The following is a 14,855-nucleotide window of genomic DNA, read 5'->3' as shown; positions in this document are numbered from 1 at the left end:
TGGGCCGAACACTCTGGGTTGGCCAAGAACACGGAGGAATTGACGGCTGACTTCCGTCGATTCTCCGATGAGGTGCGGCGAGACTTGAGAGATATCCGCGCTCTGTTAGAGCGCAATGCCGAACCAAGAGGGGGTTTGCCGGCAACCATACCAGCAACTCACAGACGGGGCGGGACAAGAAGAATGCCAAGGCATCACGCACCGGAGGCGTTTGCTTCCGATTCGGACGAAGGTATGGAACAATTTGCGAATCTGGAGTTATCGGAGTCAGAGGAAGAATTGACGGGTCCTCGCCGGAGGAGAGTCCGAGAACAGGACCGTTCAAATGGAGAGTTCAGGGTCAAATTGGACATTCCGTTTTTTGACGGAAAACTGCACATCGAAGACTACCTAGATTGGGAACGATCGGTGGAAACCTTCTTTGAGTATATGGAGATTGAACCTGAAAAGCAGGTTAAATACATAGCGTGCCGATTAAAGGGCGGGGCTAGCGCCTGGTGGCTGCAGATGATCCAGTCGCGGCGACGTGAAGGTAAAGGTCCAGTGCGCAGTTGGTTCCGGATGAAGCAGCTGCTTCGGGGACACTTCCTTCCTACAGACTATGAACAAATGCTCTATATGCAATACCAGCATAGTATACAAGGAAATCGGTCCGTCAATGACTATACCGAAGAATTTTATAGATTGAGCGCCCGAAATAATCTGAATGAGTCGGAAAACCAATTGGTAGCTCGATATGTGGGGGGTCTCAAGGATTCAATTCATGACAAGCTCGAATTGAATACGGTATGGTCACTTTCACAAGCAGTAAATTATGCAATGAAAATTGAAATGCAATCCACTTGGCAAAGCAGGAGCAGTTACGGCAGGAAGGCTGTGGAGTCCGCAGCCGACTCTAATCGGATGGGCATTATGAAATCAGCCACCTTCAATAGACAACCCGTTACTCTTCAGACAAACCCTTCACCACCGTTGGCAAACAACAAACCTGAGGAGGTCAGAGGAATTCAGAAGTTCAAAGGACCAGCCAAAGATAATCCGTATGTGAAGCCGTCCACCATCAAGTGTTTTCGGTGCTTCCAACAAGGACATAAGTCCAACGAATGTCCCTCTCGAGGACAATTGCAAATGTTAGAAGGGGAGTTTGAAGAGGACGAAGATGATTCCGAGGATAGACAGGCCAATCTGGTCGAAGAAGTGGCCGGTGATGAAGGGGAACCACTGGTGTTTGTGCTGCAACGTCTGCTACTTGCTCCTAGGAAGCCAAGTAATTCTCAGAGGAATGCCCTCTTTAAAACGAAATGCACCATTGGCGGGAAAGTTGCAGCCTGTTGATTGATAGTGGGTATACTGAAAACGTGATATCCAGGTCCGTGGTGCAAGCACTCCAGCTCAAAATAACTAAAAGCTCCAATCCATACAAAATCAGCTGGGTGAAGAACGGGGTGGAATTGACAGTTTCAGACCTGTGTAGAGTGCCGTTTTCTATTGGAAAATATTACGCAAGCGAGGTCCTTTGTGATGTCATAGATATGGATGTTTGCCATATCATATTGGGTCGCCCATGGCAATTTGACGTGGGGGAAATTTTCGATGGCAGAGCAAACACCTACACCTTCGACTGGAAGGGGAAGAAGTTACGGTTATTACCGGATCCCGCAGTCAAAGAAGCTACTCCTCCCGCAGACAAAGCTGCTCTGTTCGTGGTTCCAGGCAATGCATTGCTTAATGCATGGAAGGAGTCGTCTGACATTGTGGCCCTTGTTGTCAAAGAACAGACCGCGACCGTGAACAGGACTGGGCTACCACCGGCAGTGAGTCAGCTATTGCAGCAATATTCAGACGTCTGCCCTCAGGAGCTCCCAGCAGAACTTCCACCACTAAGATCCATAAATCACCAAGTTGATTTGCATCCCGGGGCCACTCTACCCAACATCCCACATTACAAAATGAGTCCCACTGAACACCGAGTATTGCAGCAAATTGTGGATGACTTGCTTCAAAAACAACTTATACAGCACAGTTTAAGTCCTTGTGCAGTCCCCGCTCTTCTTGTGCCAAAGAAAGATGGAAGCTGACGAATGTGCATTGATAGTCGGGCAATCAATAAGATCACCGTCAAGTTCAGATTTCCAATGCCAAGATTGGATGAGATGATGGAGAGATTGGTCGGCTCTCAGGTATTTTCCAAATTAGATCTTCGCAGCGGGTATCACCAGATACATATTCGTCCTGGGGACGAATGGAAGACAGCTTTTAGGACCCGGGAAGGATTGTATGAATGGCGAGTCATGCCGTTTGGGTTATGTAATGCCCCCTCAACTTTCATGAGATTAATGAATGAGGTTTTGAAACCGTATTTGAACAAATTTTGTGTAGCCTATTTCGTTGACATCCTAATTTTCAGCAAGAACGGGGAAGAGCATGTGGAACATCTGAAAAGTATACTAGAGACGATGAGGCAGAACAAGCTCTATTTAAATCTTGCAAAATGTGATTTTGACAGTAAAATGGTGGCATTCCTCGGATTCAAAATTTCGGCGGACGGAATTAGCGCCGATCCACGGAAGGTAGCTGCAATTGTGGACTGGCCGAATCCACGATCCTTCACAGATATACGGAGCTTTCACGGACTCGCAAATTTTTACCAAAGGTTCATTAAAGATTTCAGCGTTATCTTGTCTCCAATAACAGATGTTCTGAAATAGAAAAATTTCGTGTGGGGAGAAGAACAGCAGCGAAGTTTTGCCTTGATCAAGGAAGCTCTGTCGACCGCACCCGTGCTGGCGTTACCAGACTTTGATAAGCCTTTTTCGGTGGAGACTGATGCGTCAACTACCGGAATTGGCGCGGTGCTGACCCAAGATAACAGACCTGTTGAATTCTTCAGCGAGAAGCTTTGCTCATCCCGACAGCGTTGGTCTGTGTACGAGCAGGAGCTATATGCCGTAATTCGAGCTCTTAAACAATGGGAGCACTATTTGCTACACCAAGATTTTGTTCTGTGCTGTGACCACAAGGCCTTGCAATACATCAATACGCAAAAAAGCATCAATCGAATGCACGCTAGGTGGATCTTATTCCTACAAAAGTTCTCTTTTGTGTTGAAACACAAGAGTGGCGCACAGAACCGGGTTGCTGACGCCTTGAGCCGTCGGTCTATGCTGATAACCCAGCTAAAGGCTGAATTTGTGGGATTAGAATGCTTGCAAGAACTGTATGCCGAAGACGATGACTTTGCCAGGAGCTGGTTGAAGTGTACAAACAAAGAACCGGATGAAGACTATTCGATTCGTCACGGATTCCTTTTTAAAGGGAATTTGCTATGCATACCAAAATCATCTTGGAGGCAGCATCTCATCCAAGAGATTCACGGTGGTGGATTATTTGCCCACGCAGGCCGGGATAAGACTATTTTTCAAATGACGAGCAAATTCTTTTGGCCTCATTTGAGGAAGGATGCTACCAAATTTGTGGAAAGATGCTCAGTGTGCCAAAACTACAAAGGAGGCGGACAGAACACGGGGTTGTATTTGCCGTTGCCGGTGCCGGAGTCCATTTGGGAGGACTTAAGTCTAGATTTTGTGCTCGGCCTACCCCGCACTAAGAAGGGCAATGACTCCATTATGGTGGTGGTGGACAAATTTTCCAAAATGGCACATTTCATAGCTTGCAAGAAGACCTTCGACGCGTTAAATGTGGCCAAGTTGTTCTTCCGGGAAATCATGAGGCTTCATGGCGTGCCGCGCAGCTTAACATCTGACCGAGACGTGAAGTTCATCAGCCACTTTTGGCGGGAGTTATGGAAACGATTGAACACCAAACTCCAACTCAGTTCACCATATCATCCTCAAACCGACGGCCAGACGGAAGTGGTGAATCGCACATTGGGAAATTTGCTGAGATGTATTGTACAAGACAACACGAAGTTGTGGGACGAGGTTCTCGGACAAGCGGAATTCGCATTCAACTCCATGCCTAACCGCTCTACCGGTATGTGTTCATTTAGTATTGTGTATACTAAGATGCCAAATTCTACTGTTGATGTCACAGTATTACCCAAGTGCAAAAGTCAAGCGGCTGCAACGTGGATTGATCAATTCTCGGAATTGATCGCCTCTGTCAGACAAAAACTGCTGGAGTCGAATGCCAAATACAAGGAGGATGCAGATGCACATAGAAGGAAGAAGACATTCCAACCGGGTGAACTAGTGATGGTCAGGTTGAAGAAGGAACGAATGCCAGCCGGGACGTACTCTAAATTGGGCAAACGCAAGTTCGGACCCTTTCCGGTTCTCAAATGTATCAACGAAAATGCTTACATGGTGGAGTTGCCAGCCGAGTTCAATACGCCAATCACATTCAATGTGGCAGATCTCTACCCGTTCTTTCCACCAGATGACGGCCACAGTACTCTGGAAGACCAGCCCTCTGTTCCTCCCGTTGGAGAAGGGGCGAATGATGCGGAGCATCTTTAGTCAGTGCACCGGAAGAACATCTTATCTAGCACTTCTAGTTAGTTAGAATATTCCCTGCTCTTTTACTGTTTTAGACCATTTGTGCTCAGGGGCACTTTTATCTCCAGGTGTTATTTTTGTTTCTAGAATGATTAGCCGAAGGTAGTATTTGTAGGAAGAAGCTGTAGGAGGTACTCAGTTTTTTGAAGTTACAATCTCTATAAAGTTTACTATCATCTTCTTCTTGTTGTTGTTAAGTCTTTAGTGCAGGTACTACATCAATATGCAGTTGATAAATGCTATTACAAATATTATGCCAAATATTTTAAGTAGCAATAGCTCATCAGATGACAAGATGAACATACCAAGACCGATGTTCAACAGAGATTATACCAGTGAATAATATGTAATTGATTTGCTTTATGGGCATCCATTATATGCCTACAACACTTTCAAAATTTTAGCATATGCAGTTTGTTAAGTAAAGGAATTGTTAAAAAGATGTTCTCTGTTTTATGAAAAGAAAAATATTTGTGTTAGAGCATTTGATTATTTTTCTGCAGAGTATAGCTCATGTACACAAGTACAGACAGTTGTGCAAGTTCTTTCAACATTCTCTTGAAACTGTTAATCAATATTTTAATATAGTCTTACGTGACATAGTATTATTAGTTAATAAATTTATTATAATGTCAAGTGCGAAGGCAGAATGCCTCCCTTTTGTAAGTTCAAACCTTCTTTTTTATCCATTCTACGAGTATACAGCAGGAGCTATAGATGGGACCCACTGACGCCGGCTGAGTGAACGGATGAGAATGAGGAAACAGAGTAATCGGCAACTCCGCTTCAGCTCGCTTCTACGATCGTCGTCGTCTCACCGGAGTTGGATCACCACCTGCAAAACACACAGGATACAGAAAGAAAACTCTAGAAATGAGTTTCAAGATTTCATTCAATTCGAAAAATTCCCCCTCCCGCGTAGACAGCTACAGTTTTTATAGTTGCATTTAAGCTACAGGAAATGGAATTAGTAAGCGATAGCCTATAGCGGGAATACAGGCTTATTAAAAGAACTCAGTTACAAAAACAGAGGATGAAGTAGTAGTAACACTCCGGTGTTATTCTCCTGGGGCGAGAGGTTCGTCGACATCATAGTGAGGTGTCAGGTCAGCAACATTGAAGGTCACCGATATGTTGTAGTCTCCGGGAAGATCAATCTGGTAGGCGTTGTCGTTAAACTTTTTGATAATACGGAATGGCCCATCAGCCTTTGGCTTCAACTTAGCAAAAGCTCCACGAGGGAAACGATCCTTGCATAAATGAATCCAAACGAGATCTCCCTCCTTGAATTCAACCTTCCGTTTCGATTTATTAGCTTGTTTCTGACATTTAGAATTATGCTTCACAATAGCATCTTGAACTTGTCTGTGTATCTGTTGTATCTCCTTACTTCGTTGTTCGCCATCAATGCTCATCACAGTGGGTGGTATAATTGGAATGAGATCAAGAGGAGTGATCGGATTGTATCCATAAGCTACTTCAAAAGGGCTTCGCTTCGTTGCTTGATTAACAGATCGGTTGAAAGCAAATTCAACCTGAGCCAATATAAGATCCCACTGTCTTAAGTTTTTGCCTACAAAACAACGTAACAGGTTACCCAAACTGCGATTGACTGTTTCAGTTTGTCCGTCTGTTTGAGGATGGGCAGCTGAACTGAACTGAAGACGGGTACCGAATTTTCCCCACAACGTTCTCCAAAAGTGGCTTAAGAACTTCACATCTCGGTCTGAGGTAATCGTCTTTGGAATTCCATGGAGACGGACAATCTCACGGAAGAATAGATCAGCGGTATGCGTAGTATCCAACGTCTTTGTACATGGCACAAAATGAGCCATTTTTGAGAAGCGATCAACCACTACCATGACCGAATCTTTATTCCTCTGAGTACGAGGTAATCCCACAACAAAATCTAGACTAATATCAGTCCAGGGAGAGCTAGGTACCGGCAGCGGTGTGTACAATCCAGCATTGGAATTAACGGTCTTGGCTCGTTTACAGACAGAACAACTCTGTACATACCTCCCAACATGCTTTTTAAGAGACGGCCAAAAGAAATTTTCAGATAGGAGCTGGAGTGTTTTATCTCTCCCAAAGTGCCCAGACAAGCCTCCATCATGGCTTTCGGCTATGAGAGTTAATCTCAGTGAGCATTCAGGTATACAAATGCGATGTTTATAGAAGAGATACCCATCTTTCAGGTGATAAAGTCTGAAGGGCATGGTCTGACATTGTTGCCAAATATCTTTAAACTCTGCATCTTCAGGGTATAAATCTTTAATGCATTCAAATCCTATAACCTGAGTTTGCAACGTCTGTAACAACAAGTGGCGTCGACTGAGGGCATCAGCCACTTGGTTATTGTGTCCAGCCTTATGTTTGAGAACATAGTGAAAGGCAGATAAAAATTCGGACCATTGAGCATGTCGGGCTTTCAATTTCTTTTGGTGATTTAAAATGGGAGAGCTTCATGATCTGAATATAAGACGAATTCATTGGCAAGCAAATAATGATTCCAATGTTGTAGAGCCCGGACTATAGCATAAAATTCTTTGTCATATGTAGAATACTTCCGCCTAGTGTCACTTAACTTCTCACTGAAATATGCTACAGGATGACCTCCTTGCGTGAGTACTGCTCCAATGCCCACATTAGATGCATCACATTCCACCTCAAATGCTTGATTAAAGTTGGGTAGAATTAAAGTGGGAGTTGGGGACAAATGTGTCTTCAAGGCATCGAAACTTAACTGGGCTGCCTTGCTCCATTCAAATCGTTCAGATTTTAGCAATTCTGTCATTGGGGCGGCGATTGAACTGAAGTTTCTAATGAATCTTCGATAAAAAGAAGCTAACCCGTGAAACTTCCGAACATCTGTAAACGACTGAGGTGTAGGCCAGCTTCGAATAGCTTCAATTTTATCTTCATCCACCTGTAATCCTTTAGCCGAAATGTTGTATCCCAGAAAAGAGATTTCCGGAACAGCAAATTGGCATTTCTCCTTATTTACAAATAGCTGCTGCTCTCGCAGGACGTCCAGTACCCTTTGAAGATGTATTCGATGCTCCTGGAGATTGGAACTGTAAACAAGCACGTCATCAAAGTAAGCTAACACAAACTTAGCCAAGAAAGGCTGTAGGATGTGATTCATCAAACGCATAAACGTGCTGGGTGCATTAGTTAGCCCAAATGGCATAACTAGCCATTCATATAAGCCTTCATGAGTCTTGAAGGCTGTTTTCCACTCATCCCCAAGCTTCATCCTTATCTGATGATACCCACTTCGTAAATCAATTTTGGAAAAGATTGCTGCTCCTTGAAGTTGATCGAACATGTCGTCAATTCGAGGAATGGGAAATCTGTATTTTACTGTAATTTTGTTGACAGCTCGACTGTCTATGCACATGCGGTAAGATCCATCCTTCTTCGGAACAAGAAGTGCAGGTACAGCACAAGGGCTAGCACTATGCCTCACAAACCCTTTGTCCAAGAGTTCCTGAACTTGACGTTTGAGCTCGGCTTGTTCATCTGGACGGAGTCTGTATACAGGCCGGTTGGGAATAACCGCCCCTGGTACAAATTCAATGGAATGCTGTATTTGTCTTTCAGGTGGTAATTTAGAAGGAAGAACATCAGTTATGATATCGGGATACTGGTCCAGTATGTCTTGAACTGCTGTAGAATCACCAGCTTCACTTTTATTGGCACCTACTACCACCAACAACAGTCCCATTTTCGTGTCTCTGAGAGCCTTCAAAAAGAGGGATCTGGAAAGCAATTGGGATCTGCTTTCATTAACGGACTTACTTTGAAGTGGAACTAAAACAATCTTTTTAGTTTGATGTTTAAAAGAATAAGTATTGTTTTCCCCATCATGCATAGTCTTCCGATCAAATTGCCACGGTCGGCCTAATAACAGATGACAAGCATCCATAGGCACCACATCGCACCACACTTTTTCTTCGAAGCTGCCAATGGAAAATTGCACTAGACATCGTTTAGTTACACGCACCTCTTTTTCCTTCTGAATCCACGACAGGGAATAAGGTTTGGGATGATCTTCTGTAGGTAAAGCCAGCTTTTCAACCATGGTATTTGATACCACGTTTTCACAGCTACCACTATCAATAATCAGTTGACAAATCTTCCCGCCAACAGTACATCTTGTTTGAAATATACTGTGTCTTTGGTGAGTGTCCTCCTTCTGAGAGCTAAGTAACCTGCGGAGAACGAGCAAACTTCCCTCATCTGCAGGAATAATTGTTGTCTCATTATCAGCCAATTGAGACGAATCCCCCCCCCCTACCCCTTTTCTACAATAAAAATAAAAAGTATTATTATTATAATTATTTAGAAAATTAGAGGCATGCGTAGCCTAATTGTATTAAAAAAATAAAGGTTACAAAACAAGAACTTAGAATTATAAGAAAACAAAGAAAAACTTATAAGACAAAAAAACAACCCTACTCCTTAAAAAAGGAGAAAAAAGAACAAAGAAAACTACTAATCCTACAAAAAGGATAAGTAGGACCACAAAAAACATCCTAAACCCCAAAAAATAAAGACATAAAAAGCTCTCAAATAGTCACTCCAAACAGCAGATGCAGGAACCAGAAGAACCACCAAGCCAAGCACTAATCAAGCTGATTAATTGTAAACTAACAAAAAGTAACTCCATCCACCAAAATAGCCTCCTCCAGAAATAACCAAAAAGTAAAAAAAATCCTCCAGGAAAGTCTTTAAATCAGTCACAACTCGGGCCACCCAATCAACATCCTATCCAAATGCCAGAACTCGAAGAAGCACCATGCCACAATAGCTGAATCTACCAAAAAGCAAGGAAAAACTTCAGAAACTCTTTAGATAATCCATAAATCGGGCCATCAAAGTAGCAATTACGCCTCCTGCACAAAAGAACCACCCAACAACACCAGATGCAAAGAAAAAAATTGAATAGCCCCTAAAACAAGGACTCAGTAATAGAAAAAACCTTTTTTTTTTTTTGTACCCCTTAGCCACTAGTCTTGCTTTATTTCTAATCACTACACCAAAGACAATAATCTTATTTTTGAAAACCTATTTTTTTCTAACAACACTTAAGTATAGGTCTTTCAAGTAGCTCCCAAATATCATTTCTAGCAAATTGATTTAATTCTTCTTACATGGCTAGAATCCAGAAGTCGTTAGATAGTGCTTTATTATATTTATGGGTTCAATCATTGAGATAAAGACAATGTGGTTAACTTATTTTCTAAGTCCATACTTAATTCTAACACCTTTAGATGAGTCTCCTAAGATCAATTATTTAGGTTGACTTGAAAAATATCTACATTCTCTAAGTAGTGAATTTTCAGGTTCTACCATTTCTTTTAGATTTAAAAATTCTACTCTTTGGAACCACTTTTTCTTCTTCTGCACTAGACCCTCCAGTATTATCAGATTCATCAAAAACTATGAGTGGTCTCCTCTATCACCAGTGTCCTTTTATAGAAAACTCTATAGGATTTTCCAACATTTGAGTATCCTAGGAAGACTCCTTCATTATACTTAGGAATTTTTCTAGCTGAGATTTTCCATTATTTAGAATGAACACTTTACATTCAAAGACATAAAGGTGAGAGAGATTGAGAGTCTTACTCTTAGGGATTTCATATGGAGTCTTGTTTAGCTTGGATCTAACTTTAACCCTATTCAAAATATAACATACTGTATTTACCACTTTTGCCCAGAGGTATTTAAGAAGTGAGTATTCATATTCAGCTAGCATGACTCTAGTGACTTCTACCAAAGTTTTATTTTTTTTTTCTTTTAGCTATCTCGTTATACTGAGGGATTCTAGGAGCTAAAACATTGTGATATATCCCTTACTCCTTACAGTAAGATTCAAAATTTTTATTTTCAAATTCTCAATTATGGTCATTGTGAATGGTCTGAATTTCACACCATAACTTCCTCTGAATCTAAGTGGAGAATGTCCTAAACTCCTATAATGATTCACTTTTATAATATAAGAATCTAACCCAAGTAAACCTTGAGTAATCATCAATAATCATATACCCAAAAACTTCACCTCCTAGGCTTGCAGTTCTAATGGGTCCAAAAAGAACCATGTGAAGGACTTCTAAGGGTTTGCTAGTGTTAATGTCCTTGATTGAGTGGAAGGAGGATTTGACTTATTTTCCTAACTAACAAGCATCACACATGTGGTACTTAGTGAATTCTAGTTTAGGTATGCCTCTCACTAAGTCTTTTTGGGTTATTTTTCTAAATTTTTTTATGCTTGCATGACACAATCTCTTATACCATAACTATGATTCATTAGCAAAAGTTTTTAGGAAAAGAGTAGTAGATTCAATGCAATTCAGATCAAGTATGTAAACATTGCTAATTCTTTTCCCTTGCAAAATAGTTTTTTCATTTAAGCTTATCCTATAACTGGTGGATAAAAATTTTATGCTAAAGCTTTTATCACAGAGTTAGCTAATACTTAGCAAATTATATTTTAAGTCATCTACTAGTAAAATATTTTCAATGATAAAAATTTTTGGGTTGCCAATTATACATGTTATAACCATCTTCCTAGTGGTGTTATCTCCAAGTGTTACCTTGCCCCTGCCCTGGTCAGCAATGTGAAGAATTTCTTTACATCTCCAGTCATATGCCTTGAACATCCATTGTCCAGGTACTACATGCTCTCATTGGGCCTTTTATGAGAGCATCCCTACAAAATCATCAATGATTAGATTTAGGTTCCATCTTATTTGGGTTCCACCTTCTGGATTGAAGTATGACGTGTTTGCACGTAATTATGTTATTTATATAATTTTGGCCTCTAAACTAATTATGTTCTACGATGAATAGTGCAAGTGTGGGATATATATCATAGCATACCACAAGAAAAACACCCAACTCTTGGGAATGAAGTCACTAGTTTATTTAGGTTGTGGTGCCTCTTCCTAGGTTTAGATGAAGCATGTTGTGGTGGTGTTTTGTTTTCTTTAAGAGCATTTAATTTTTCTTGTAAAATTTTGTTTACACTTTCAATAATTAAATTATTAACTTTTAATGCATGCTCGCTATTATCAGCTTCATCTAAATGTCTTTAATTCTTTAATTGAATTTTTTAATTCAATATGTGTTGCGTTCAAGGAATCATGCTTATCAGTTCAATCAATATATTTTTATTTAATTCATCAAATTCATCAAGTAATATTATATTATTATTATCCAATGTAGAGTGGTATTTCTTAAGACATTCATGCTCTTTCGCAAGATTAAAAAAAATTAGAATTGAGACTTGCATACATTTTCTTAAGTTTCATATATGTATTATGAATTTTTTTAGAAACTTCGAATAGTTCATCATAGGTAGCAAGAACTTCTCACAAAAAGACCACTTAAGCTCACATACCTCCTCTTAATCAGAATGATCAAGATGGTTATATGCCATTAAGCATAGGTTAGTTAACTCCTCTTCAGCTTCTATCTTAGATGAGTCTAAAGCAGGTCTGTCCAAAAAGCCTTTTGAGTTTGTTGCTTACTCTTTTTGAGTTTGGCTTTTTCTACCCTTCTTCTTGATTGGGTGAGCTTTAATATTTGAGCAATCAGTCCTCATGTGCCCTGGCTTCCTACATTCTAAAAAGATGACATTTCAAGAAGCCTTGGAATTTTTATTAGACTTACCTTTATTCCATTGCTAACGACTCTTTTGCTTTTTCTTTAGAAGCTTTTAAATTGTATTGCCATCAATATAATGTCATCATCATCTTTAGGTATAGAATTGTCACTACCAGAATCATCAACCTTTAAAGCAACAATGTTCTCTTTTCTTTTCTCACCTATATTAATCTGTCTTTGACTCAATCCTTGCTCATAAGCAATGAGTGATCCAAGTAAGTTATCAATTGAATAAATATTGAGATCATTAGATTCAGTAATAACAGTTATTTTGACATCATAGGAACTTGGTAGATAACATAGAATCTTGTTAACTTTTTTAGAATTTATAAGTTTTCTACCTAATACATGCAGGGAAGTGACAATTTGAGTGAACTTAGTATACATTTTAGAAATATATTCACTAGGTTTCATACAAAATATTTCATAATCATGGAGAAAAATATTCAACCTAGATTATTTCACATCATTTGTTCCTTTATAGGTTATGCAAAGTTTATGCAAAATTTTTTTACCAATTGTGCAAGTAGATACACACATGTAATCTTCAATTTTTAATGCATAAAAAAAGTAGTTTAAATATTTTGCATTTAATTGTGCTAAATCTCTATTCTCTATGCTCCATTCAAAAAAAGTTAGCTCAATGTTAATGCCATTTATAAAATGAGAAGATGTAGAGTATCATTTATGAACTAACATCTACATGCAATAATCTATAGATTGTAAGAAAGTAGACATGCAATTTTTTTGAAAATTAAAAGAAATATTATCAAATAATGGTTGTCATGTGATTGAATACCCTTATGCAGTATTATGATTTCCAAAGTTAGCTATTGATTATTTTTTAAAAGTTTTCTAAAACTTAGTTTTTGAATCCTACTCTGATACTACTTGAAAGTTCAAGTAGATTTTGAGACCTCAAAGAACAAGCCCAAGGCTAAGCAAGATGGGAGAATTCATAATTTAAAATTTTCTTTAACAAAAAAAATTATAACTTTTTTAATATGTAAAAATAAATAATTTTTATCTCTTAATATGGAAGCGAATTAATTTCATAATAAAAAAAATTAAAGTTTGTCAATCACACAGTAAATTATAGAAAAATAAAAGTGTTGAATAATAAGAACAAAACACAAACAAATTTATAGTGGTTCGGTTTAACCTGATCTATGTCCATTTCATAGAAACCTCATTTCCAGGTATTGCACTAAAAGTAGTGTCTCTCTTTTTTTTCCCATAGCAAGGTAGAGAAGCTTTACAAAACCTCTTCCACCACCCAGTGCTACAGAGGACCTTACTTTTTTTTACCCTCCTGTTGAAGGCAGAGAACCTGGAATCCTTTTTTTTCCCTCCTAGAGATGGAAGAGAAGCAAAAATCCTTTTTTTCCCTATTAGAGAAGGCAAAGAACTTGGGACTAGTACTGTGGAAAATCTTTCCAGAGCCACCAAAGGATTAAAAGAAAAAGCTTGATGAAGACAGGGAAGGATCTAGCTTGGAGTAACCTTTTGAATCCCTCACAACTCTCCCTCACAAATAACTCTCCCTCCCTTCTCTCCCAAAGCACTTCTTTACTCCCTCAGTGTGCTCTCTCTCAAGGCACTTAGTAGTAAAAGTCTTTTTTCTTAATTAGAGTATGTGAAAGCTTAAATAGAGAGCCTCTAAAAAAATCCTAAATTTTAATCTACCGATTCTGATCATCTAGTACGATTAAAGATCATCATGTACAATTAGTTCAAAGTACTTCTATTAATACTAAATGAGGAGACAAAACCTATACGATCAGTTCAAAGAAATGAATGGATCGTGCAAGAAGATTAAGAAAATTATCCAGTATGATTAGAACTAAGCAACCTTTTTAAACGGAATGAAATATATTACCTTGTACCATTAATTCAAGAGATGTATTGATTGTCATGTATGATCGACGACGATGTAATTTTCGTCTTACGTAGAGATTAGTTTATACAGTATAAAATTAGAAGTTTGTCTTGTATGATTAGTTAAAAAACTATGGCATTTTATCTAGGACATTAGGAGACGATGTAATTATTATCAATGTATCGCTCGGATCGTACAATACGATTGCCATCAATCATCTAGTATAATTTGATTTAGTAAATTAACCATAATTGTTTCCCTAATCACATGATCAATTTAGGTATGATTGTCATTTATCGTATAGTATGATGCATTTCGTACGGTGCGATTAGACCTATATTTTGAATATTAAAATATTACCTAAATTGTGATTGGTGGCAGTTTTGCTGATTATAACTAATCGATATGTACGATAGGGATCATATAGTATGATAAGTTTAATCAATCTTACATAGCATAGATACCCTAATTAGGGTTTTATGGTTAACTGATTGTCTAGTATGATATTAATTGTATTGTATAATTAGTTCAAAAAATAAAAACTTTTCTAACTCACCAACTCACTACCTTGAGTAAGTTTATGCAAGATTACTTAGCTTTAGGATCCACCATAATACATATTTGACTCAAGAAATATAAAAAGATTAAAAAATATAGATTTTATTCATAGTCTACCTAATCTTGAGTTGATCGAGATTGCAAGTGAGTTGTGATCATGAAATGTTAATGAGTAGAGCAAAACAGATATGTAATATATTCAAATAACATAGTAAAAAATACAATAA

At 38.9% G+C, this 14,855-nt stretch overlaps 1 protein-coding gene across 1 annotated transcript; it reads left to right on the top strand.

Moving 5' to 3' along the window:
* The first annotated feature begins 1,532 nt into the window (after positions 1 to 1,532).
* LOC110111201 lies at positions 1,533 to 2,078 on the top strand. The gene has a single exon (XM_020842966.1). It carries the CDS (start codon positions 1,533 to 1,535, stop codon positions 2,076 to 2,078), a length of 546 nt encoding a protein of 181 aa, XP_020698625.1.
* The last annotated feature ends 12,777 nt before the right edge of the window (positions 2,079 to 14,855 follow it).

The sequence above is a fragment of the Dendrobium catenatum genome, unplaced genomic scaffold (assembly GCF_001605985.2).
Source record: "Dendrobium catenatum unplaced genomic scaffold, ASM160598v2 original_scaffold_197822, whole genome shotgun sequence".
NCBI lineage: Eukaryota > Viridiplantae > Streptophyta > Magnoliopsida > Asparagales > Orchidaceae > Dendrobium > Dendrobium catenatum.
Note: the sequence above shows the minus strand (reverse complement) of the source record. Positions and strands in the feature narration are given on the sequence as shown.